This window comes from Mirounga leonina, unplaced genomic scaffold, assembly GCF_011800145.1.
Source record: "Mirounga leonina isolate KUSES-001 unplaced genomic scaffold, KU_Mleo_1.0 Mir_95, whole genome shotgun sequence".
NCBI classification, from domain to species: Eukaryota; Metazoa; Chordata; class Mammalia; order Carnivora; family Phocidae; genus Mirounga; species Mirounga leonina.
The window spans coordinates 5,798,539-5,825,211 of NW_023270865.1; the positions used below are offsets into that span (position 1 = coordinate 5,798,539).

The following is a 26,673-nucleotide window of genomic DNA, read 5'->3' on the forward strand; positions in this document are numbered from 1 at the left end:
CGTGCCAGCCGCTAACAAGTCAGATTTAGTTCAGTACTTTAAAAATTACCCTGCTTGTACGTTGACTCAAGTTCATAACCTCCTCTGGCCTTCCCCACATCTCTAGTTCAAAAGACTAGACTGTCAGCAGCATAAGTGAATTATAAAGTCAGGTCATAGGAGAACCTTCATGTTCCTTTATGCGTCAGGGTCAAGGTGACTCCAGATGTAGCCACTCACCCAACAGGGAGCATCCTGGAGGACACCACCAATCAGCAGGTTCTGTAATCCTACAGTAACTTCAGTGTTGGCGTTGAGGATGCCACATGCTAGAATATAATCTGAATCTGTTACTACAAACAAAAAGTTGTCAGCACCATATAAGTAGCCCTGATTTGGCCCCTCGGGGTCACCTCACCACCTAGGCCAGCAGCTATTTGAACGTTAGGTGAATAGCACATGTTCTTTTTTTTCGTGCCATGTTAGTAGTCCTGTTTGCTCTCCCCAGCTGATTGATTTCTCCAATTCTTGATCCAAGTTTAAACAGATAGCTATCTGCTCCTAGGTCATGATAGTCCTTTCCGAGGTTAAGTTACTTTAACTGTAAAAGTTCAATACGCAGCTTGTGCTGTCCCCTGTAAGCATTGAATCACCTAGTAATCTGTTAGCTCAAATCTTTGTATCAGAGTGAAAAATAAGTGAATCCCTCAGAGTCAGATTCGATGATACACATGAGCAGTAGAGCTCATGGAATCATTAGAAATAGAGAGGGTGAGTGCTCTCTTTGGAATATTTCAATTTAGGTGAGAATTAGAATGAAGGAACTTGATCTGTAAGACATCAAATGCCGATGATCTCCATTTACCCACTCAGTATTCCCAGCTCCCTGGACCCGGAGGGGGTCCGTGGTGTCGGAGGAGTAACACTTGCGCTTTCCCAACTTGGAAACGCTCCACGCCCTCTGTGCTGTGAAGCCACATGAAGCACGGATGACTGGTTCTGGGTAGAGACCTAGCTGGTTGCCTTGCTGATGTGTTAAATCAAAACTGTGTACAGCCGGAGATCCCTGACATGCCGTCCTCATTTTGTAGTATGATCTGAAAACTGAAACCGCGCCTCTTGTTGTGGTCGTTTCCACCACTGGCACTGGAGACCCACCTGACACTGCGCGCAAGTTCGTGAAAGCGATACAGGACAAGGCTCTGCCGGCAGATTTCTTTGCTCACCTGCACTATGGATTACTGGGTATGGACTGTGTTTGCGTTCTGCCTGCCCTCAGTTATTCCTGGTTTTAATTCTGGTGTTTGAATGTATCCTTCAAAACCATGATATATGGTTGTATAGATTTTGTTCTTGGTTTTCTATTTACAGTTACATGTTTTATACATTTCTATAATGTCCTGTGTTCTGTGAATGCCTCCTTTGTTTTCATCCCATAGCGGCTCCTCTGTGGAGCCCCTGGAGTAGCATTCTTAACCATGGGTGCATATCAGATTCAACTAGGAAACCTTTTCAGAATATCAACGGCTGGTCCACTCCCACCCCTGCCCAAACTTGGTTTAAAAAAAAGAAAGAAAAACCCTGAAGGAGCAACTCTGAATTCTATTTTATTGGGTTTTTTGTTGTTGTTGTTTTTAAGAGGAAAAAAGAAAAATCCAGAAGCTCCCAGGTAGATCTGATCTCCCTGAGAACCACTGCCCTAGGATGATTGCCAATCCCGGCCATATGTTAGGATCAGATGGGGGAGGTTTTCCTTGAATTCTGTTACCTGGTCCCACCTCCAGTGATTCTTACTTAATTGTTTGGAGGTGGAGCCCTGGCATCAGTGGTTTTAAAAACTCCTAGGTGATTCAAATATGCATCCCAGGTTAGGAAACACTGGCCTAGGGCTCTGTGAAGTATAGATTAAAAAACTAAGATAAAGGATCAGAAGGACCAGCTCAGTAAGATAGGACACCAGGGAGAGAATTCAGAGCCCGTATTCCTGGCTTGTGATCTGTGTTTCTTAAATCCTCCTTGAGAATTACTTTGGGGGAGGGTATCTGATAAAGATGGATTATGCTATGATAAGTAACTGATTAGAAATTTGAGGTTATGACCCTGGCTAAGATCTCTCTTGTATAACTTATTTTAGAATATTTACATTTTTTATTCAGGTTTTTCTAATTTCTTTATTTTGAAGAATGAACATGTATGTGTTGCTTTAAAAAATTACTCAAAAAAAGTATCCAAGCATTCTAGTCACTCCGAGGCCATTTATGGACCCCCCCCCCCCAACAATTGCTCACCCTGTTCTTTTTTTTTGTGGAAGTACATGGAGATGATTAAACAACTGAGGAATTGATGCTTTTAATCTTAAATTTTTAACCAAGTATGAAAATGTTAGTCCATTTTCTTACCAGGAAACATAGCAGTTCCTAATTCATCTAACACAATGATTGTGTTGCAGATGTACCTGTCTGTGCTCTCAATTAGGGGTCAGTAAAATCAATAAAGGCCAGATGATAAATATTTTAGGCTTTGCAGATCATGTGTTCTTTATAACAACTACTTAACTCTGCTGTTGGAGCTGGAGAGCTGCCATAAACAGTGGGTGAACAAGTGGACTTGGCAGTGGTCCAACACAGCTTCATGGAGAAAGACTGAGTGGTGTTTGGCCCACAGGCTGTAGTTTGCAGACCTCTTCACTAGATCAGAAAAGTCTGCAAATACAGATACTATGTTTTTTTAACCTAATTATTTTAAAATTATTTTTTAAGATTAATCTTTTAAGATTAAGATAAAATATTCTTTTAAGATTCCCATATTTTTACACAGATTCATGGAAACAAAAATGTGAAAATACTCCTGTTAAGAGTGGCCAAGAAGTGTTTGTTTCTGTTTTGATGGGTCTGGCACTTTAATATTGTAAAATAGAAGGCAAATATTTGTATTACTCAAGGAAAGCCTCAGAAGATATGAAGGTGTGCATTATTAATCAGAGCATGGAATGGTATTGTTTTAAATATTTGTATCTCTTCTTTAAATTTAAACCTTACTGTGTGTGCACTCATAACCTATTTGGGCTCCTTAGGTCTCGGTGATTCAGAATACACATACTTCTGTAATGGCGGGAAGATCATTGATAAGCGACTTCAGGAGCTTGGTGCCCAGCATTTCTATGACACGGGACATGCGGATGACTGTGTGGGGTAAGAGCAGCGTGCTTCTCCTCCGCCATTTCCAGTCAGCCCTTCTGTGTACTGGATGAAAGTTTGTGAGTTTATAAAGTATGATGATTTTTGATTTAGCACTGAAGCTTTTATTTTGAGAGTGTTATTTTCCTTTTGTTAGCTTTTTTTCTAGGACCAAAGATCAGCCAGGGCTTGATTTATATATTCTGTGGACTTTTTTAAGTGCCTCGTGCATCTCAGTAGCTGCTAATGGAAGAAATTTGAAAAGATGCCCCAGGAAAGTTATCTTTGTCTTGAGGTGTGTAGGCATTTGTAGAAGTCCACATTTTCTTTTTTTTTTTTTTTTTGAAGATTTTATTTATTTATTCATGAGAGACAGAGAGAGAGAAGCAGAGGGAGAAGCAGGCTCCCAAGGAGCAGGGAGCCCGATCCGGGACTCGATCCCAGGACTCTGGGATCATGACCTGAGCTGAAGGCAGACGCTTAACCGTCCGAGCCACCCAGGCGCCCGAAGTCCGCATTTTCTTTAGGAACTTTGATAGCCTGTGCGTTTGCTTCTCTGCCGTGCACGCACAGTGATTGGATGCGGGCCCTCCCATGGAAGGCGCCCAGCAGAGAACACAGACCAGAGGCGTTCACAGCACGCTGCGTGCCTTGGCTCTCTCCTTACCATCCTAATGGCCGCTTGCCACCATGCCAGCCAGAAAAATAATTCCTGTTTCCATTAGTTTACTCTTGTTTTTACAGTTCGTATTTCACCCTATGTGCTACCTTTCAAATCCTCTTTAGGTCTTTATTCAAAGATCTTTTTTTTTTAATTTTTAATTTTTTAAAGATTTTATTTATTTATTTGAGAGAGAGAGAATGAGAGAGAGCACATGAGGGGGGGAGGGTCAGAGGGAGAAGCAGACTCCCTGCCGAGCAGGGAGCCTGATGCGGGACTCGATCCCCAGACTCCAGGATCATGACCTGAGCCGAAGGCAGTCGCTTAACCAACTGAGCCACCCAGGCGCCCCTTTATTCAAAGATCTTATAGATGTTGTCCTACAACTAAGTTTATCATTTAGCCTTTGGCTATTTCCGCAGATGACAGCACAGCCACTTGATTTTTTTCCTACTTGGTGTATATATTAACTTCTTACTTACTTGATCTTTGTTTATGAATGACAAATTCAGCGAATGTCTTGCTTTTCTGCATAGCACCACCTTGCACAGATGTGCTGGAGACACTTCTCCTTCCACGTAGCTCACCCTCCACTTCATCATTTTCTGTGGCGGCGATGAGCTGGTTTTTCCCCACATCCCCAGTGCATATGGTCTTGATTGTGACGAAGCTCTACCATATTGCCTTGCATGTTCACCTTTTAGTTTTGTCTCTTTATATTGATTTTGTGTGTGTGTGGGTTTTGTTGTTTTTTGCCAGAGTCCTGTTGCCATTAAGTGTTTATTGTCTCAATGAGCCATTTACTTGCTCACTTCTTCCAGAACCCATTGGGCCTATCACTGAGTTCATATTTTCTTTCTCTTCAGAGGCTTTCCGTTTCCCTGTTCATTTACTGGATCCAGTGTTAAAATTCTTGAATGTGTATTTCATCAGCCTGCATCTCTTAAATTTTCAACCTGACCACCTCCCTTGAATTATTTTCAAGGATATATCCTGGCTTAGTGTAGCAGCCCCCACACTGATGGGGTTAAGAACGCAGAGTGCAGTCCAGTTACCTGCATGCAGATCCTTGATAACCACTCTCCCCCTTCACTGACTGAAATCTTGGTCATGTTCCTTACCTTTTGTGTCTTTGTGGGCTTCACCTTCTCCCTCTGTGAAATAGGGGATAATAGTGTGTGCTGTGGAGATTTTTTTGGGGAGGAACAGATGAATTGATATAGGTTGTCCTCTTAGAATAATGTCTGCCCTGTAGTAAGTACTCCGTGGACATTAGCTCCCTTTTTTTTTTTTTTTTTTATTTGACAGAGACAGCAAGAGAGGGAACACAAGCAGGGGGAGCAAGAGAGGGAGAAGCAGGCTTCCCGCTGAGCGGAGAGCCCGATGTGGGACTCGATCCCAGAACCCTGGGATCATGACCTGAGCCGAAGGCAGATGCTTAACGACTGAGCCACCCAGGCGCCCCAAAATTAGCTCTCCTGTTGGGGATATTATTGTCTTAATATTTCGGAGCTGTGAAAATGGTGTTTTAGACATAGCTGTCATTGTTGAACGCAGAATTTTATGTACTTGATTTTCCAAAGGCTCTGAGGGGTGGATGCGTGTACTAATGAGATTATAGCTAGAATCATAATAAGACGGAGGTCTGAAATGTGCCTCCTACTGTCATTTAACTTTATGAATTAGAATTTAATTGATACGTCCTTTGAGTTGTGATTAAAAATGAGAAGGAGGTGATTTCCAAGATTCTGATGCACGGTTTCTTACCTGTTCAGTTTACTTCAAGTTTCTCCATGGGAATGTAGGGGATGTTGTTGTTGGCTTGCCCTACTTTATTAGTAAATATGCTACCACATTCTAAAAGGCACCTATGATTCATTCAACTTTCCTAAAGGAAAATTAGGGTTTTTTTTTTTTCTCATGTTCAGACTTCCTGAAAATTTCATCAGAAATGTTCAGAACCGGTTGAAGGTTTGAACTGTTTACTTAGAATACCTAGCATTAATCCAGAGTGATTTTTTTGGTGATCTTTTAATCTATAGGGGAAAAAAAAATCACTAAATTGGGGGGGGGAAATGATGGTGCGTTTGACATATGTAATTATCATGTGATATTAGAATAGACTTGGATTTGGGATAAGTTCTGTTAACCTCATCAGAATTTCGCATGCCTTCTTAAAATTACAACTTCTTAAAATATTGCCAACTATATTTTAGGAAGTTAAGTGCAATCTCATTCCTGTTACCTATTACTTTTAAAATGCCTTCATTTTTGTTCTGACCTTTATATGTGCTCAATTTTTTTACAGGTGAAGTTCTAATGAGCACACGATAATGTTTTTAACTTAATGATAGAGGTATCTTTTGTATTCTGAATAGTCATTGTATTTAGTGTTTTTGGCATTTGCATAGCATTCTGTCAAGTAGACTGCCATTGCCCCATTATTATATATTTAAATAGACACCTTAGGGATTTATTTTTTCCTTTTTTATTACAACAATCTAGTTTAGAACTTGTGGTTGAGCCATGGATTGACGGACTCTGGGCTGCCCTCACGAAGCATTTTATGGCCAGTAGAGGAAAAGAGGAGAGGAATGGGGCTCTCAAGATGGCATCTAATGCCTCCCAACGGATGGATCCTGTGAAACCAGAATTATTACACATTGAATCACAAGTTGAACTTCTGAGATTAGATGATCCGGGGAGAAAGGATTCTGAGGTGCGGGAACAGAATACAGTGAACAGAAATCAGTCAAGTGCTCCACCAGCAGAATCTGAGTCCTCACTTACCCACTCGATACCCCCACTTTCACAAGCCTCTCTGAATATTCCCGCCTTACCACCAGAATATTTGCAGGTGCATCTGCAGGAGTCTCTCGGGCAGGTAAGTGGTTTTACTTTATGCCTCAGGCTGTAGAGTATTAACTTACCCAGGGTTTTGCTTTGTTGTTCATTAGATTACAACAGAGGTCAGCAAACTGGCCTGTTGGCCAGATGTGGTCCACTGCCTGTCTTGGAAGTAAAGCTTTATTGGGACCCTGGCCTGCTGGTCCTTTCCATGTGGTCTGTGGCTGCTCCTGCGCTCTAGCGGCAGGGTTCAGGGGGTACCCGGAGGCTGGCAAAGCCTGAGATGGTTGCTGTCTGGCCCCTTACAGAGAAAGTTTGCCTGGGCATTGCAGAAGCACTTGTATTATATCACTTCTGCTTTGTTTCTCATTTTAGATGTGAGTCAGGTGGTGGCCAGTTGTTGTGGGCACTCAGGAAATTACCTCGGCTACACTTGAAGCATTAATTCACAGTAAAATCTATTTTCCAGCATGGACTTGTGGTGTCCTGGAATGCTCCACTTTGGGGGTTATTCTTTTTCTTCTTTTTTTTTTTTTTTTTTAACGATTTTATTTATTCATCTGAGACACAGAGATAGAGAGACAGAGAGCATGAGCAGGGGGAGAGGCAGAGGGAGAGGGAGAAGCAGGCTCCCCGCTGAGCCAGGAGCCCTACGCGGGGCTCGATCCCAGGACCCTGGGATCATGACCTGAGCCGAAGGCAGACTCTTAACCATCTGAGCCACCCAGGCGCCCCAGGATTAATCTTTTGCTTGGTAACATCTTACAGACCAGTTTTTGCCTATATTGCCATTTTTTTTGGTCAAGTGTGTTTTTTCTAACAATAAAGAAGTGCCTTTAAAGTAGTATGTAAATTTTGAGCATTAAGTTGAATAACAACTCATTTCTCCTCACTAATGCCAGCATATGGCACCCTGAAACTTCTTCCAACATATCTAGAATAAATTTCCATTGCAGCCAATCTTTCCATGGAGAGCCATGCCCTCTTTCTTTAGAGTGGCTCATTGTGGGGTTCCACGTGGGCTTTCTCCCATAAACTTCACCCTCAGTGCAGGATCACAATTTGTTTCTTGATTTCTTATTTTAATGAAGCAGGGCTTAGACGCTTGAGAAGCAATTTAAATATAACTTTCTAGTACATTAGAACTGTTGGCCAACACCTGATAGGATAGTGGTTTTTTAACATCTGCTTATAGTGTCTTTCTAGAGCATTCAGATAAACAAACGTGTTTATAGAAACAGCTGTCGGGTATTGTTTTCCACTTACGCTTCATTATTTTGCAAACTGTTTAGTTACGTGAGGTAATTACAATGAGTACATTTTTGTCAGGCTTGGGACTAGACAGGAGTGCATCCAGTAAGGCTGTGGCTGGACGGGGTGTGGGCGCATGGACAGGTAGAAGCGCCCTGCTGCCCGCCACAAGGACAGTGCATGTGGCAGAGGCACAGGAACGTGATTTATCGGATGGGGTGCTTCAGGAGGAGGACCTGAGAACGCTTCCGGTATGGCACAGGTCGTTAAAGAGGCTTTAGTTGCTGGTAATGTGGTGGAAAGGTTTTTAAAATCTCAACTAGTTAAGTCCTATTTGTGTACATTTGCTCAAGGGATACACTTAGAGGATAAGGGGTTGGAAAATGATTTTTTTTTTTTTTTGGTGGGGGGTATCCTCTTGGGATCCTCACATTAGGGACCCGAGGAGGGGAGTGGGGAGCAGCACTGGGTGGAGCAGGCGGTTGAGCTTCAGTGTCTTCCCAGCCAGTCCCGCTCCACGCAGCATCTGTTCCGCCAGTCCTGGTGTCTCATAGCCTGTGGGGTGTCTGGATCCTGTGGGACAAGCCACAGCGGCTCTCGTCCACTCCATCACTTGGGCCTGCCACACAGCCCTTTCCTGCTCAGGACCCCTCTCTCAGCCGCTGCCTGTTGTGTCACCTGCTGTTTGGGTTGGAGCTGTCATCCCAGGGGTGGGAGGTGCTGCTCCAGATCCTGAAGGGCCTACCTTCTGTTCTCCTTCTCTCCGGGGAAGTGAGGTGCAGGATGCATGAGCGTGTCCTTTCCTGGAGGGGGCATCCTGGCATGCCCCAGGCCGTTGGGCTCCTGGAAATTGTACTTGGAGCACTGGGCCTTCAGTCTGCACAGGGCCTGGACCTTTCCAGAGACTTGCACACACTAGCCACTTCTTGCACATTTAGTGTGAGTAGCATGATGTCCCTGGTGTAGTGGGCTGGTGTGATGTTTTGCTGAGCGTCCAGATGTTCCACGTTGCTTCGGACTGTTTTGTAACAGCTGGCAGGAGCGTTATCACCACCTTGCGGCAAAATTGTAAATGGAAGTTGTTCCAAGTGAAAGCGTGTGGCCCTCTTTAGGTATAGAGCTGGAAAAGAGCACAGTGGCTCCCTCTGTCCACACGCCATGTATCTGAGGCCATCTGAATCAGCTCTAGCGAAGGAAACCATCCTTCACGGAGGCCGCAGTTGGGGCAACTGCTTGTGTTCCTTGTGGTTCATTGTCATCCCCCAGGATCCACCTGGTTGCATGCAGGGACCAGGTTGGTCAGTTAGATGGAGACCGTCCCTGGTCCTGTGTATTTTTAGGGGTGGTATTGATACCTGCCATTCCTCAGGATGCTGTATTTTTCACTTTCTACCTGGGTGAGGGGAGAGGACAGTGTCAAATTCAGAGGCTTCCTCTTGGCCTCTCCACAATGTAGCCCTTAACCACAGGCCAAGAACTGAGTGGACCCATGGAGCCAGACCTGGCCTAGGATTCCCATTTACAGCCTGGCCCTGTAGGCCCCACTCTAGTATGTGCCCATGATTACACTTTGGGTTCCTGGGTAACAGCCTAACTTGGACCCTCTTCTAGCAGTTCCTGGAGTATTTGGGTATTCCCTTTGGCCCAGTATATGTTTACCCCCTGGAAGAAGGACTTTATTGAGTACAGTTTCTGTGCTGTTGCCGAGTCTCCCCCACCAACCTACACCACCTGTGGGGGGCTGCTTCTAGCAGCCCCTCCAGCCTTTCTCCTGTGATAATTATGCCTCCCTCTAACACCCTGCAGGACTTTGCTGGCTAAGTGCTCCAACGTCCCTCTGTTCTTTGGTGGTCCAGGTTTTCCCATTGCTGTTGGCCCAGTCTGTTGGCTCTGGCCAGCAGAGCAGCCAGCCCTGAACTTCTCCGTGATGCTGGTGCCCCTCACCAGCACTGTCCCTGTCGGCCTAGGCAATGGTGTATGCTCTGGGTGCTCCAGGGAACATCGTCATCTGATAGGTTTTGGCTCTTCATAGTTTCATCCACTCTACTCTCCGCATCTCTGGGCTTTTTACTCCTGTCATCTGATGCTGGCCATGGAACTCTCAGCAGTTCTGTCTCATTAAGTCTGGACTTTTGCTTTCTCCTTGGCCTCATAACCATCTCTAGAGAGTGTTGCCAAGGTTAGTTAAAGCCAGTATTCTGGGATAGTGCTCCCAATGAGCAAAACTCCTCTTTCCAAGTTGATGTTCTAACCTTGTTGGCCCAGGACCTCAACATTCCATCTTGTACATACCTTGCTGGTTTCTACTGGTGCGTGTTGCTGTGTTCTACACTTTCTTCAGAGCATGGTCCCTCACTTGCCTTAGCTGGTCCAGCCCATCTGAGGCCTGGACTTAACCCTTATTGGCTCAGCAGTTAGGAGAGGAGATGGGATGCAGGAGTTGGGGATGTGGGCGTGTCTTGCAGGGCAGAGGTCTTAATGCAAGAAGAAAATTCTTGCTCTTCATAGGAAGTAGTAGTCACTTTTGCAGACTCAGGTGCAAGGGAATCTAGGGATTCAAGATTTTCAACCCACATGTCCCTCTCTCAGCTGCCTGGAGGCCATTCTTTGCCTGTCCGAGTTAGGCCTTAGCATTCTGTCAGTCTGTAAGAGACGAGCAGCTTCTTTGTGTGCTACAGAGCATGTTTTCTGGCTTTCACACTTAGTGTTTAATCGTTGATTAGTTTTTCTCAGCTTTTTGCATTTTTTTTCCAGAAGTGTCCGTGGAGCCTGGCAATGCCCACAATTCTCCTGGCCTCATCAGTGCCATTTCCCCATAGATCTCAAGCACCAGCTCCTGTGTACTGGCTAATGCATTCCCTTTTCTGGTGCACCGTCCCACTTAGCTCTTGCACTTGTCACCTTGTGCCCTCTGTGTCCCATCTGTCACCAGTGTTGGGTGCTCATTGCCAGCCAGGTCGGTGATCCAGCTCCAGACTCCCGTTTTAGCATCTTCCTTGAAACCTCTCTAGCACCATCTGTCACAGACTGGGTTCCTTTGAATCAAACTCTGTGATTATTTCTTAGTTATCCCCTTGGGATCCTCACCTTGGGGAATGGAGGGGACAGAAGCTGGAGTTGGGCACAGTGAGAAGTGGGCTGTGATGTGTCCCAGCAAAGGCCCCAGCCAGCCTCACAGGGTTCTCCGGAGCTGGGATGGCCCTTCAACATTGTCCTGAGTTGGGACAAAGGGGGTGGGTATTTATAGTCCTCAGTTAGCCATTGGATGTGGGCTGCCTCTGAAAGGATGCGTGACCTGGGAATGCTGAGGTCACTCTCCAAGGTGACTGTGAGCTAGCTGAGGGCCATCTGCTGACAGCGTTCCTAGCAGCCTTGCTGAAGGCTCTCTTAGGCAGGGACATCTCCCAGTGCCCCATATGTCATGTCGGGCTCTGAGCTCTGATCCTTTTCCCAGTTTTTCCACATGGCCATTTGTCCAGTATTAACTGTTTAGCATTTTGAAAGTTTCTATCTTCAACAGAACTTAGAAACATCAAGTTAGAAAAGGAGCAGAAGTAGTACAACGAATTGGGTTCTTTGTGGTTTCCCAAGACCTGTGCTGTCTAATACAGGAGCCGCTAGCTACGCATGGCCGCTTAAATAAATGAAAATAAAACTAAGAATTCAGGTGCTTAGGCACATGGCTGGTGGCTCCTGGACTGACCAGCACAAGTGTGGAACATACCCACACCAGGGCCCACCACTCTGCAGGTTCTTGTGAACCTCTGTGCAGGCGTCTCCCAACCCCAAATATGTCCTTTCCTTTAGAATCTCCTTGAAATTGTGCATGCATATGGTCTCCTTTAACATGGTTTATTTGGAAGACTGTTAGACCTTTACAGGAAAATGCTGGTATCTGATAATTTTCAGTATCTATCTCAGAAATTTATCTAATAGTCAAGGAGTTTAAGATATGGATGAGCTATCTCTTCTAAAAGATTGAGAGGCCTATGTCTATAGCCATTTGCCTTAGAAAAGAATACTTAAATATCTAGGCTATTTTATAAAATCCTATAGATCTTATCTGGTCACTAAGTGAAGCAATGGCAAGTAAAATTGAAAATTGCATTTTGTAATATTTTATCACATTTATTTCTCAAGGAGGAAAGCCAAGCATCTGTGATTTCAGTGGATCCAATTTTTCAAGTTCCAATTTCAAAGGCAGTTCAACTGACTACAGATGACGCCATAAAAACCACTCTTCTGGTGGAATTGGACATTTCAGTAAGTTACAGAATTTATTTCTTAGCACTGTTATGTTGTCAAGCAGTGCAGAGACTTGCGTGCTGTTGTAGTCCACACACTCAGGAAGGAGGAGAGCCTCTGACAGGACATCTGGCCTCTTTATTCTTGACCCCTCATTTTTCCCCACCTCACACTCCTTATCTTTTCACTTCAGGAAGAGGCTAACATGAGGAGTCACCCTGGAGGTGACTCAACTTGAAAGAACAGCGTTGCTCCCTTACTCAGTAAGCGACGAAAGAGTAATGGAATCAGAGCAGCATTTTCCGTGGGAGAAGAGTCCTGAGCAAGGCAGCTGCTCATCTGAGGTCAGCCAGTAGCTGGAAATAGAGCTCAGACCGGACAGGCCTAGAATGCTTCTTTTCTCACAGTGGTGGTCTCATTCCTTTGAGACTCTGGAAAAAGTCACAGACCCCTCCCCCACCCAGAAAAAGAAATATATAGACATTTTTCATATAGCTTCAGAGGCTTATATGCTGCCTCTCCCCTCAATCCACGAGCCCAACCCCTGCCCCCAATCATTAGCCTCAGTTAGGAAGCTACCTGCTAATCCTGTAACCTCAGTGCCTGAGTTAACGTCTTCAAAGTCACTCAGCTATGTATTTTGATGGAGGTTCTGGGAAGTGGGTTGTGCTTTCAGAAAAGGGTGTGTCAGGGCTGTCCATGTAGATTTCCTTGAACCTCCTAATAGGGAAAAAAATGACAGGCATCAAAACTAGATGGTTTTGCTTATATACTGTTGAGTAGTTCTACATTCCTTTGGAACATTTAAATAATCCATACTGTTAAATATTCTTTGTCCACCAAAGCATTTTGTTTTTTATTCTGTTCTACACTTTTGTCATAAAGTGGTGAGGGTTGGCCAGTAGGTGGATTCAGTCTGTGCCCCTCACAGGCCAGGGCTGTGAGCATGTGTGGTCAGAGGCTCTCTCCAGATATTGCCGTTGTTCTCCATCACTCTGTAAATGGCCGTGCTGTTCATTCATAGTTCCAAGCTAGGTGCTGTAACCTTTTGTGCTCAGTAAAGAAAACTAAAGTGTCATCTGCCACCCCTCTTCTTCCCCTAAAGGAAGGAAATTGAGAATCAAAGTAGACAGCCTTAAGTAGTTTCTCTCCCTCATAATGTGTGTTTTCATAAGAGGAGTTTTTATGTTGATAAAACATTACTTACTAAGGCACCTTAAATGAGAAAGGTTTTAACTAACGTTGTAAAAAATACTGAAATGATTTAAAGCAAATCATTGGATAACTGAAATTTTTTTCTTTAACTCTTGGGGCGCCTGGCTGGCATGTGACTCTTGATCTTGGGGTTGTGAGTTGGAGCCTCACATTGGGTGTAGAGATTACTTAAAATTAAAAAAAAAACCTCGTAATGAAAGTAGATTTGTTCAGTTGGGCTTATTTTTTTGCAGTTAGAATCATTTTGTTTCTAATTCGTATTTTTAAAGGATCATATAATAAAAAACATGCTTTTGTTACCCCACAACTAAAACTCTTTAACTCATGGGCTTTTTTTTTTTTCTTTCATTGTTTCTTCTCTAGAAAACAGATTTTTCCTATCAGCCTGGAGATGCCTTCAATGTGATCTGTCCCAACAGTGATTCTGAGGTACAAAACCTTCTCCAAAGACTGCAGCTCACGGACAGAAGAGAGCACTGTGTCCTCTTAAAAATTAAGGCAGACACAAAAAAGAAAGGTATGGCCCTGATCTCTTCTTAGGGTGTCATTGGGCTAACAGATTGGAGGTGACAAGTGCAAGGACCCCACCCTACACCCTGTGTGATGGCTGCACATGTCTGAGGTTGGCCATGGGTCAGGGGGCAGAACCCTGGCGCTCTCTGACTTGTGGGTTTCTTAACTTCACATCAGGTACACTGAATGGGATGATGATGGATTGTATGCTTATTTGGACACTGCGGGACAGTAAAAATAAATGTAGCTATAGTCTTGGAGAAGCCGGTAGCTTAATTGGGCTGATTTGTTAGTTTGCTTTTGGAGTTAGCATTATTTTGTTTGAGTTATACAAGAGTAGTCCTACAATAAACGTTTATTCTGTGAACCTTTTTAAAGTTTTTTGGTCATGTGTATTTCTCATAGCATATTTATTGCTTATTTAATATATAAAAACATTTTTTCATGATTAAAGGAAGTTAGTTATTTGCTTAGAATCTTGAACTGGAGTTCCATCAGTTCTAAAATTCTTTTTGCGAATAATATGCAGTGTTAGTAGACAAGTGCCATCTTTTGGCTTTTTTTCCTTGGCTTTGGATAATTTCCCTCTTGTTTGGTAGACCTAGATTTGGTATCTTTACGAAACATACCAAAGATCTATCTTTGGTAGATTTAGGTGTGGCTAATAATGCTATGGAATTTATAATTCTTCTACTATTTTTTTTTGGCAAGGGGTTCCCCCCCCCGCCCCCGCATTCATTTTGGAAATTTTTTTGACTGCATAAACATTGCCACAAATCATGTTATACCTTCCTAGCACTATAATGTAAAGTATACAGTTAATTGGTTTTTTAAGAATGCGGAAATGTTTTATTCTTTACTTTCTGTGTCATGGACTCTTTCCTGTCTGCCTGAAAAGGAGCAGCCTTACCCCAGCATATACCTGAGGGATGTTCTCTCCAATTCATTCTGACCTGGTGCCTTGAAATACGAGCAGTTCCTAAAAAGGTACTTTTCTTTGGGTAACTATTTAAAAATGTACTTAGCTCTGTGTAGGATTTATTAAATCTGGCATTTGCCCTTTAAAGGCTTTGAAAATACGGCTTTCACACCATGTTAGTCCCCAAGGGTGTGTAGTATTTTTGCAATTTTCATAGATATTTTTATGTTGTGCTTATATTGAAGTTCTATTTTCTATAGAAACAAGATTTTTAGAGTTTTTTTCTTATTTTTACTAGATATTAATTTGATGTGCTACATTAATCAGTGATTAAAGTGACCCCAGATGACCTTGTGTTATCTAGCTGTACTTCACCCTTTTTGTGATTGATGACAGGAAGCTTATGAGAGTGCAGGCTTACCCCTGCTTGCCACCCATTTAATGTTGAGATCTCTTCTGTGTGAAAGTACATAATTCTTTACTATTAAGTCAGAATTCTTCAGGAAAAAATGAAAGGTTCTGGGAGATTATATTGATGTTTGGATGTACGTGGACAGAATGATCCACTAGAGGTCAGGAGGATGCCGGGAGCTATCTTTTAAAAGATGCTGTAACTGATTCCTTCTAAGCCCGTCCCTCACATGGGTATGAATGGGGGAGACTTCCCAGCTGTGCTTTGCCAAATTCGTATTGCCAGTGCGCATAATAGTGCTATTATCAGGCTGCCCTCCACAAGGCCTTTTTTATGCTCTGTCTTATTAATGTGTGTGTTGCATGCAGTCTTCGGGAAGCCAACTCCTTTAGAGAGAGGCTCAGACATAGATATAATTTGAATAAGTGTAGTATTCACTGTGATGAGAACTTCTTGATTAAAAGTCAGTTTCACAATTTTAGTTCAGCTCTACCATTTCATAAAGCATGTAAGGTAGACATGTTTTTCCTTAATATAAAAGTAATGCGCTCATAAAAATTCTGGACACAAAATTAAGTAGCTTGGGAAGCAAAAGACCTTTATAATCAAATCCTCAGGCTCAACCCTTAAATTTTGTTTCGCTAAGAAAAAAACGAGGTCCTCTGGTATATGTGCTTTTCTGTCACACGCCTTCTTACCTAAATAGAACTTGGGAGTTTGTATACCCCAGCATGGAAAAGGTATCTTACCAGGGTTCTGTGCATAGACGTGGGGTGCTCATTGATCCCACATGGTTTCCCAAGTGCTTGTTCCACGTTCGGCCCTGTGTCTGGCATTTCGAAGAAGGCATGTGATTTGTTGGTCTCCTAGGATTTTTTTAGGCAGGACTTCTGAGCTGAGCCACTGAGCACCTGTGACCCTCACAAGAGGAGTGATGTCATCCTCCCTGGTAAGGGAGTCCGGGACACGAAGGTGCCTGAGCCATGGAATAAAAAAGTCCCTGTTAGCATTTCACTTAGCATTTGATGCAGATTACTTGCTTAATTGCTTTGTTCTTAACCCTTGAGTGGTAAGAGCTGTATATGTCATATTTGGAATACGTTGAAACCAAAAGTCATTATTAGCAAGTTGGTCTTTTGTCCAAGAGTTTGGACATAGCTCTGTCTTTGAGGCTTGGGGTTCAGGATGTTATTGCTTTGCTTTCTTCATTTATATTCTCCTCCTCTTTCTACAGTGAGTCTGAGGTGACTAAGAGAGTCCACGTGCAGGAGGCTTCTTGATGTTCTGGCCCTGCCTGTCTTTTCAGCCTTTGTCCCGTGTCCGCATTGCCCTGCATCCACACGGAACTGTTCCTGGCCCCGGGAGTGTGCTTTTGCCTGCTTCCTGTGCCTTCATGGAGCTGGGCCATCGGCTTAGCCCTTCTTCACACTTTGTTTCTCTCCTGTGGCCAGCCTTCAGCTCGGGCTTGCGTTCTGGGGCACGTTCGGCTTCAGAAGCCCCTGACATCCTGGGTGTGCCCCTGTTGGGGTAGTCAGGCTCTTGCATGCTGTCCCTGGCCCGTGAGCCTTGCCAGCCGAGGAGCTGTCGTGCCCACCGCCTGTTGTATAAAGAGAACTTAACAGCTGTCCGATGAACGCAGAGGCCCAACTTGTAATCATCCGCTACGACAAGAAAAGTATTTTGTCTTGAGTTAAAATTGATGAGTTAGGAGATTTCTGGTCATTGTTACTCAGATATATCGGACATGTAGTTTGAGATCATACTTGGGACTGCTGAGGTGGTTTAGGAAACAGGAAAGGTGGCTAAAAGTCAAACATGGAAGGTGATTTTCCTTAACAGGCTGACATTAAAGCAAATAAGTTAAATTCTCTTTTCCTAATCACACTCCGAAGGGCGCTGTCACTTTTTCTTGGATAATTGGGCACATCCCCAGCTAGAGCCTAACCGGAGATTTGAGCGGCCTGACCACACGTGGATCTTTCAGTCGGCTTCCTTTGCCTTGGCCACAGGCCTTGTTGCGAGCCCTCTCGGACTACACCAGCGACGGGCCCGAGAAGCGAAGGCTGCAGGAGCTGTGCAGCCGCCAGGGCGCGGCCGATTACAACCGTCTCGTGCGAGATGCGCACGCCAGCCTGTTCGACCTGCTCCTCGCTTTCCCGTCCTGCCAGCCGCCGCTTCGTCTCCTGCTCGGTGAGTGGCCACTCTCCCCGCCCCTGCACCCAGCGGGCCTTTTTGTTCAGAGCCCTCTGCTTGGGGGCCGCCCTCTGCAGTCTGTCTGGCACGTGGGAACACGGCTCCATGAGGAAACGTCGGGGTGTGTTCAGGGCCTCCTGGGAGGCAGAAAGAATGCCTCTGCCTAGATTGTCTGTCTCCTATTTCTTCCTTCTACCATTGTCACTGGCCTTTGCTCTCATTTCAGCCAGTCTTAATTCTCTTTCTTTGGGTCAGCATTTAACATCTTTTCTGTTCATTTAGCTAGTTTTCAGAAAGTTTTTTTGTTTGTTTGATTTTTGGTATTTTTCTTTTTTTTTTAGTCCAATGTTACCTAAAAATGAGCTTCCCAAGGAAAAAAATTTTTTTTTCTTTTTCAAAGCTGATGAACAGGGACGCCTGGGTGGCTCAGTCGGTTAAGCATCTGCCTTCGGCTCAGGTCATGATCCCAGAGTCCTGGGATCGAGCCCTGAATCGGGCTCCCTGCTCAGCGGGAAGCCTGCTTTTCCCTCTCCCACTCCCCCTCGCTTGTGTTCTCTTTCACTGTCTCTCTGTCAAATAAATAAATAAAATCTTTGAAAAAAAAAAAAAAGGAGGGGGCATCTGGGTGGCTCAATTTAAGGGACTGCCTTCAGCTCAGGTCATGATCCTGGAGTCCCAGGATCGAGTCCCGCTTCAGGCTCCCTCCTCAGCGGGGAGTCTGCTTCTCCCTCTCCCGCTCCACTCTCTTGTGCGCCCTCTCTTTCTCTCTCACATAAATAAAAATCTTTAAAAAAAAAAAAAAAAAAAGGCTGATGAACAGTAGACATAATTGACAGGTTAATGCGGTGTGCTGTCTGTGCGGAAGACAGGAATGCCGCCGTCTGGCCGAGTCCGACTCAGGGTTCTCCAAGGGCAACGGAGACCCCTCCCGCTGTGCCAGTGCAGGTGGCCTTGTTCAGGGTGCGCCAGGCTTGAAGCTGGGGCGAGACATGTCACAAAACAGTCAAATGGAAGATGATTCTGTTTTCGTCCTCACTGTCTCCTGGGGTCTTCATATGCACAGAAGAGAGAAGATCCTCTTTGAGGAGCTAGTGTCAGGAGAGGGGACTTTCAGTGGCAGCCTCACTAGGGCTTGGAGACCTTTGCGAGCAGCAGGAACTGTGAAAACTGGGCAGGATTGTTAAACCTTGAGTACTTTCCTGTGCTGGTAATTTTCTCCTCTCCTCTCTCTCTTCCTGTAATGATAAGTAATAAAATGTTTAAAATTTGCATTTATCTTTGGTGGTAGGAAAATGTGTATCGTGCTTTTTACTTTTAGGCCCCAGGGTCCCCCGATGTCCAGTACAGTTTGGAGTGTTCTCCTTTATTAAGTCAGATCCTGCTTTCTCTCCCTTTTACTATTCCTTTTCCTTCTCAAAATGGTGAAGTTACTAGATGAGGTCGCCCTTCCCTCTTCCCTGTATTCAAACTCACACTGCTCCCCTTCTCAGTTTAGAATGAATACAGGGGTTGGGAGAATAATCAGAACATATGTAGGGAAGTTGTAAGAACTCTTGTAAAGCTATCCAGCGTATGAGAATGTTTTAGTTCTTTTCATGGATTTGCTGGATATTTTTTTAACTTTTATACAGCATTTATTATGTAGTTCTATAAAAACTAATAAAGGAATTGAGACTTAAAAAATTTAAATTATTTTCCACTTCTTTAAGTAAACAATGTATCTAAAGCTTAGTATTATGTTGAGCCCTCTTTTAAGCGTTACTCTGTTACTAAATTTTAGAAAGGTCTTTCCAGGTTTTTGCCAGATAACTATTAAAAATATAACCTTGATAAGACTGTTGAATCACAGACCTGTACCTCTGAAACAAACAATACATTATATGTTAAAAAAAAAAAAAAAAAGCAGGAAGGGAAAAATGAAGGGGGGGAAATTGGAGGGGGAGTTGAACCATGAGAGACTATGGACTCCGAGAAACAAACTGAGGGTTCTAGAGGGAACGGGGTGGGGGGATGGGTTATCCTGGTGATGGGTATTAAAGAGGGCACGTTCTGCATAGAGCACTGGGTGTTAGACGCAAACAATGAATCATGGAACACTACATCAAAAACTAATGATGTATGGTGATTAACATAATAAGATATATAACCTTGAACAGAAAAAAATTTGAGTTTGTTGGTGTGCAGTTAGGTATTCAAAGATTGATTCTTTGACCTGCTTTTTTTAAAAGAGCTCCAATGTATCTAGAAACCACTGGGTTCTGGATAACTTAAAAGTTTTACCCCTATACTTTCATTTTGTTGCTGTAGAAATATAAGGAGGAAAGATATTTCAAGCCTAGGTATTTCCCATAATTCTTAAAATAGTGATCTTTAATCTTTTGGGGGTCATGATCTTATTTCAAATATGAAAACTCTGGACACTTCTGCAGAAAACTGTGTACACACAGAAAATAAATGGGTTTCTTGATTCTGAAACCCATTCACGGATGCTTTTATTATCCTTCGGTTTAAGAAACCAGCCTTTAGAAAGACACTGATTTCAGGTAAAGAAATGCAATATGTCTGATTTTTTAACGTGAAGAATTAGAAAAAAATATTCAGTAAAGGCTTATTTAGTCACAGTGAATTTCCATTTGCTCTAAAATATGATTTAAATTAAAATGTTATTTTGGGTGTTCTAAATAGGAAAAAGCCAACTCAAGCTTGAATTTTTACAAAACCTTACATACAGTTTTCAATAGCAGTAAAGTAATTGCTTATTTTTAATTTTTTTTTCTAGAACATCTTCCTAAGCTCCAGCCGAGACCATATTCATGTGCAAGGTACTGATATTTATTGACATATAAGATCTTTCTCCCAAAATGTTGTGAGTCTCTGGCTTCCCAATCCTTATTAGTTCCGAACTCCCCCGGTGAAAACTTACCTGATTTGTGGACGACAACAGTGGGCGTGGCAGGGACTGACGGAGACTGGTGTTGGGACTCCCGTCCTGCAGGTGTTCAGAGTGTAGAATCTCCAGCGCACCCCTGTCCACAGCCACGTTCCCCTACGTCGGGCTGCGAGGCCCCGGTCCTCCACCTGCTGCCCCTCCGGCCATGCCCGGCCACCTCCACTGGGCAGCAGAGGCGGGCAGTGGACAGATGAAAGGTTGTATAAATCTTAAGGAGTCTTAAAGCAAACAGGTAATTGGAAATTTTTCTGAATATCACAAAACAGGGGCAGGAGAGGAGGAGCTTTTAAGTAGCAACAGAGCTCTTTTCCCTGAAGAGTTGGAAGGTAGATGAGAGCCCACAGGAAATATCCTTCAGTAAAAAATGCTGCGTCTAGCTTGTGTGCGTTAGTCCTGATACAGAGTTTAAAACTGACCTGTGTGTCTCTGCAGCTCAAACCTGACTCACCCAGGGAAGCTTCATTTCATTTTTAACATTGTGGAGTTTGTGTCGAACACCACAATGGAAGTTCTGCGGAAGGGCGTATGCACAGGCTGGCTGGCCACGGTGGCCGCGTCCGTTCTTCATCCATACCCACGAGTGTCCCGTGCAGAAGGTGGGAAAGCCCCGGCTCCGGAGGTACTGGGAGTGTGCAGTTTGGGCATTATTAGAATTATTTGCCTGGTTAATGTGGTCTTCCCTGCATTGTCTGTGTCCATCAGGTTTATTCAAAGGAAAATGTTTGCCATACTTGATTTTTAAAATCTCTGTTGGGAAGTCAGGAAAACATTACATTTTCATTTACTATTAATCCATATATTTCTCACATATGTAAAGTGTGAATTTTGGATAATACAGTCTTTTCTCCTCCTCATCATATTCATAGAAAAGATCTTTTTGGCTAATACTTTGGGAAGATTGGGCACAGGAAAAGAGCCATGTAAATGCTGAAGGCTGGTGTTGAGGGACAGCCTCATCTTATGTATAGACTATACCCTGTTTCCCAGATAAATCCTTACTTGGCAATCAGTTGACAACCAAAGATTAATTTTATGTCCTTCAGTTTTGGGTAGTAGGATTTTGCTGTGTTTCTTCCCTTTTTGTCTTAGATGTGGTGTACATCCAAATTAGTGCTGTTAGTGTGAAGGCATAATGAGGGGGAAGCCCTTTAAAAACACGTAGGAGAAACATGTTCCTTGATTTTTGTGACCAAACCGTGGGCATATTTACATCTGGACTTAGTGCCATCCTTCATGGTTTGATACAGCACTTGGCGAATCTCACTTAAGACTGCAACATAAGGAACAATTTAAAGTCCCCCCTTGCCTGTGAGGATGGTTGAAATTAAACAGAACATTTCAGGCTTTATCACGAAGTCTTTTTCTGTGGTATTGAAAGTGAATGTGTGTTTTGTAGTGTTATCTCAGGACTGGTTTGGTTGCTATGAGTTACTGGAGTTGAAAAGTTCATGCCCTAAGGGGAAAGTAAGACTTCAGTATATACTTGAGGGCGCTCATGGGAGGCTGCTGCTTGAAATTGCCCTTTACCGTGGTATTTTCCCAGGCTCCTGCCTGGGACGGAGGTGCCTGAGAGAGTGAGAGAAAGAGAGACCCCCTCCCTTCGCCCCCCCCCCCCACTCCTAGGTCACAATGCATCAACAAAATAGTAACCTGAGACACTTCCCTTTTTGAGAAGAAATATTATGGTACGGACATAAAAGTATTCTGTCATTTTATGATCCTATAAAAATGGATGCTCTTCAGAAAGTTAAAGAAATATATATATCCATAACCTATCACAAACACCGAGCATGGGTGCCATTCACACATTCTTTTTCTCCCTTCCGCCTTTTTCTTTCTCCTTTGTCCATTTTAACAGATCTTTATTATAGATTCCCTAGTATTCAGGCATTAGAGGTATGGGAATAAGGATACAATTTAAATTGTATGGTGCTTACTGCCATACCTATTTTGTTAGGAAGTGTAGAGAATGTTAACATTCACATGACCCACCCACACCCTCCAACTGGTAGATGGGACAGCTGTTGACAGATACCCCTGTCCTTGGGAAGCGTAGACTGCCCCACCCATTGATGTGTAGTCTGGCTGCGTGACCACATTCCACCAGTGAGATGTGAGCAGACGGGACCTGTGCCCCCTCTAAGCAGGACTGCTGAACCCCCTGCTGGCGTGGCTTGCCTCTCTCTCCTCTTTGACGGAAGGATGGGATGATGCAGGTCAGGGATGCTCCTTGGACTTGGATACAAGTGGAGGGGATCTGGGCTGCAGTGCTGTAGCCCACTTGTAGCCTTTAAGGAGAGCCAGGCAGAAGTGTTGGCTGTTGTAAACCGTTTGAGATCTACTGCAGCGAGAGTGGACTAATCCCTAGAACGCAGGCCCTGTGCTCTCACGGGCACACCCCTGTCCTACGCAGTGTATCCTGCTTTAGTGTGCTTCACGGGGCTCATCATCACCAGTCATTTTACAGATGAATGTTTGATTATTGTCTCTTCTTCCATTAGAATGTAAGTGCATGAGGACAGGGATTCTGTTCATTTCTCTATCTGTAGTGCTTGTCATATTGAGTACCGTCATGAGGCTGGTAAGTGAGTGGGTTATGTGAGACTAGTGTGAGATGAATTACAGTCTCATTCCGGAATGCCAACATTCATCTCACATCGCTCTGCCAGTTCTTCCTTTACAAAGTATGGTGTTCATCCTATTGATGAACTTCAAAAGCCTTTCCTTACGTTAAAGGTTAAAATGTATACAGTTACAGATTCCTGTCACTTGGTATAGCTCACGCATATGGAGAAGTGACACTGGGACTGAGATATATTTAGAAATGGATTCCTTGTACATATCCCTGGCACATGATTTAGAAGAAAAGTCTTCTGAAATTTTAGCAAAAAGATTGTCTTTACCTGTGTATGCTGCCTATTATTCTAGTTTTGCAAGAACACATAACATCAAACTTTAAACAAACAGCACAGTTCTTCATCTGTGGAGCAACCCCCTCATTTTTCCTTCAGGTGCCAATTTGCTCTTGAAGCTCTCACTCCATCTTGATGTTGATCTTCATTGCCCCTTTGTGTGTAAACACAGAGAATCCTAGCTTCAGTTTGTCGTGCGTTTCTCCATAATACAGATAATGGGTTGCCGACTAGGAAGCAGATCTTACTCATGGGCCTAGGAAAAGAATTTGGTTGTATCTCTATTCAGTGTTCTACCTTAGAAATATGCCTGTAATTTCTAAAGCACCTTTGATTTTGATGGAAAAGAAATATTTGCAAGACAGACTTCTCTGGTATTTTTTTCCTCTATAATGACAAATGTGTTCATGGTTTCAGTAAGATTTAATGCTGCTATTTAATTTCTTTAGCAAAGATCATCTTGGTTATATGCCTTTGTCTAGGGTTTCTTTCAGAGTCATGAGCATTCGTTTAATATTCCAGATCTCCATCTCTCCTCGAACAACCAATTTTTTCCACTTACCGAGTGACTCCTCAGCCCCCATCATAATGGTGGGTCCGGGAACTGGCATAGCGCCCTTCATTGGTTTCCTGCAACACAGGTGTGTGCTTTCTTTGACTACTGAGAAAATGTGTCCCTGTGATCCTGGGTGGAAATATAATAGCCTTTTTGTTTCTTCAGTGCTTTTTTTGGATATTGGACTTTGGTTGTAAAAGTTTTATTTTAAAAAATTACTATCAAATGTGTGATAGCGTAATTTGTCACCACGGGAAAAGTAAACATGATGTCTTCCAGAGGTTTTGTTTTGTATCAGAACTTCCCTTTTTACTGTAGCACTTTTTTTCTTTTTTTTCCCCAGCTGCACTATAGTTTATAACGTATGTAGTTGGGGACAGATTTCAGGCACACCTTTAAGCTGTGATGATGTATAGACTGTTCCATCTATTTCTTAACTAGGTAAAATTGCTACTAACAGAGATCCAGTTATACCAAAAGTTTCAAAGTTAAACCTAAATGTTGGTAATTTTCAGCAGATTGTTATTAGTAGATGTGTTTTGTATCAATGTAGAACTATTTGATATAAAATAAATTGTGCTTCTCTCCCTGTTTGTGAAATAATGAACAATTCTTTGCTGGTCCCCACATAGTGGTGTAATATCCTGTGGACAAAGTCTTTTTGTTGTTCTTAGTTTTAATTTTTTTCTTAAAGGAAGCAGAGAGTAATGGCAGACATACCCAGTGTGTCTGCTTGCTGTGTCATTCCTGAAACCCTTCGCAGCAGATCATTCTGCCATTTAAAGCCCTGGGCCACTCTTCCATTACGTTAATTAAGAGTTAATTTTATTCACAAAAAATTAGTGTAGCTTTCACAATGGGACATTTTGAATTCTGCACAGAGATGCCATAGAGAGCTTGCAGGTGTCTGTAGCGCACAGATGGCATGCTTGTCGGGGTGGGCATCTGCTGGGGGCGCTTGGGAGCCCGTGGGCAGGACTGTGGTAACCTGGGCTAAACTCACAGTGACGGTGAATCCTGTCTGGATTGGCTGGTGGTATTTCTGACCAAATAGATTGGTTTTACATATTCTTTATATTCAGCATCTCAGCTTGCTTTTCCACATAGAGAGAAACTCCAAGAACAACATCCAGATGGACACTTTGGAGCAATGTGGTTGTTTTTTGGCTGCCGACATAAGGATCGGGATTATTTATTCAGGTACTATACAATTCTAGTATTGGAAGACTCAACAATGAGTATACAATTCTCATTTCAGACCTTTTAACTTTAAATGACAAACCTCTCAGTAACCTATTATATATATTTTATTTCAGAGAGGAGCTCAGACATTTCCACCAGCGTGGAATCCTGACTCACTTGAAGGTTTCCTTCTCAAGAGATGCTCCTGTTGGAGAGGAGGAAGCCCCAGTGAAGTACGTGCAAGACAACATCCGGCTTCACAGCGAGCAGGTGGCAAGGCTCCTTCTTCATGAGCGTGGCTGTATTTACGTCTGTGGGTAAGTGGCAGTCACTCAAATGCCAGGTAGGCGAAGGCAGTTGATAATACTTATTAAATGAACCAGGGGCCATTAATAATCTAGACAGGTTGGATGAGAGATTTGATTCTTAAGTACAGGAATAGAAATACAAGTTCTGAAATGATTTTAACATTTAATAGCCAAGAAGTTGTCATTATCAGGGAAATGGAAGTGAAATCAATTCTTGCATTTCAGAATACATTGTGCCATATTGAATACATGTTTGAGCCTCTGAAAGTTTTATTTGGTGTTAAGATGCTGATCATTTAACTTGAAGTCTCAGGATTGATTTTGTTGTGTCCAAGAATATGAGATATGTGCATTTGACCTGGCTAAGGAAAACCATAGTTTTGACTCTGAGAATGTGGATCTAAAGATCCTTTTTTTTTTTTTTTTTAAGGCATAATTTGTAACGTCAAAGTTGACAGTAAGCCAGGAATCATTTTTATGTTGTTTTATATACTTTCTGAGGCAAGATCTGTTACAGAAACCCAAAATTGCCATAAATAAAAATTTTAGAAACTTACCAACTTGTTTTAATGGAATTCAAAAAAACTGTGCTAATTAAAAAGGTCCTTTGAGTAAGAAATAGCTCCTTTTAATTCTGGCACATCCCAGGCATTTAAAACGTACATACATCACCAAGTCAGGTGTGGTTTTTTGTTGTTGTTGTTGTTGTTGTTTTTACCTGTGATACCAAAGCAGAAATACTGGTACAGTGACCTAGAATATAGATATAAATATAACAGAAACAGGTTTTATAAAACAACTTTTTCTATTTACTTCTCATTATATGTTATGGTAACTTCTGTTTTATTGTTTTTTTAAAAATTGATTTTGCCTCCTAAGTTGATTTTATGACCCGTTCATGGATTTTTGACTCTCAGTTGAGAAACCCTGCTTTAGGTTGATAAAGGGCATGTGCTTGTTTACATTTTCATTTAGTTTTTAAAGAAATGTTTGACCTTCACTTTGTAGAGGATAGAGCTGTCAGTGTTGAACAGGCTGGAATTTTAAAGATTTTATTTATTTATTTGAGAGAGCACAAGCACAAGTGGGGGGAGCGGCAGAGGGAGAGGGAGAAGCAGACCCCCAGCTGAGCAAGGAGCCCGATGTGGGACTTGATCCCAGGACCCCAGGATCATGACCTGAGCCAAAGGCAGACACTTAACTGACTGAGCCACCCAGGCGCCCCCAGGCTGGGTTTTAGATGTACCTCTAACTAATAGAGGCAAAGTCAGTTGTACAAATACATGAATAACTGGTAAATGACAGCTTGGAGAGTATCTTAAATGTCCAAACACATTAACCCAGAAATCGCTTT

The 26,673-nt window shown here is 43.1% G+C and overlaps 1 protein-coding gene across 3 annotated transcripts in view; it reads left to right on the forward strand.

The window, feature by feature from the left end:
* The window catches only part of MTRR (5-methyltetrahydrofolate-homocysteine methyltransferase reductase), a 38,103-nt gene that overhangs the window by 2,781 nt on the left and 8,649 nt on the right, over positions 1-26,673 (forward strand). For all 3 annotated transcript variants that reach the window (XM_034998918.1, XM_034998920.1, XM_034998919.1), the window contains 12 exons: positions 1,071-1,224; positions 3,053-3,170; positions 6,322-6,700; positions 12,055-12,177; positions 13,738-13,891; positions 14,786-14,874; positions 17,228-17,408; positions 20,191-20,233; positions 20,794-20,980; positions 23,796-23,914; positions 24,937-25,029; positions 25,146-25,328. In XM_034998918.1, the coding sequence (XP_034854809.1) occupies positions 1,071-1,224; positions 3,053-3,170; positions 6,322-6,700; positions 12,055-12,177; positions 13,738-13,891; positions 14,786-14,874; positions 17,228-17,408; positions 20,191-20,233; positions 20,794-20,980; positions 23,796-23,914; positions 24,937-25,029; positions 25,146-25,328 (1,823 nt within the window). The remainder of the gene's footprint in view (positions 1-1,070; positions 1,225-3,052; positions 3,171-6,321; positions 6,701-12,054; positions 12,178-13,737; positions 13,892-14,785; positions 14,875-17,227; positions 17,409-20,190; positions 20,234-20,793; positions 20,981-23,795; positions 23,915-24,936; positions 25,030-25,145; positions 25,329-26,673) is intronic.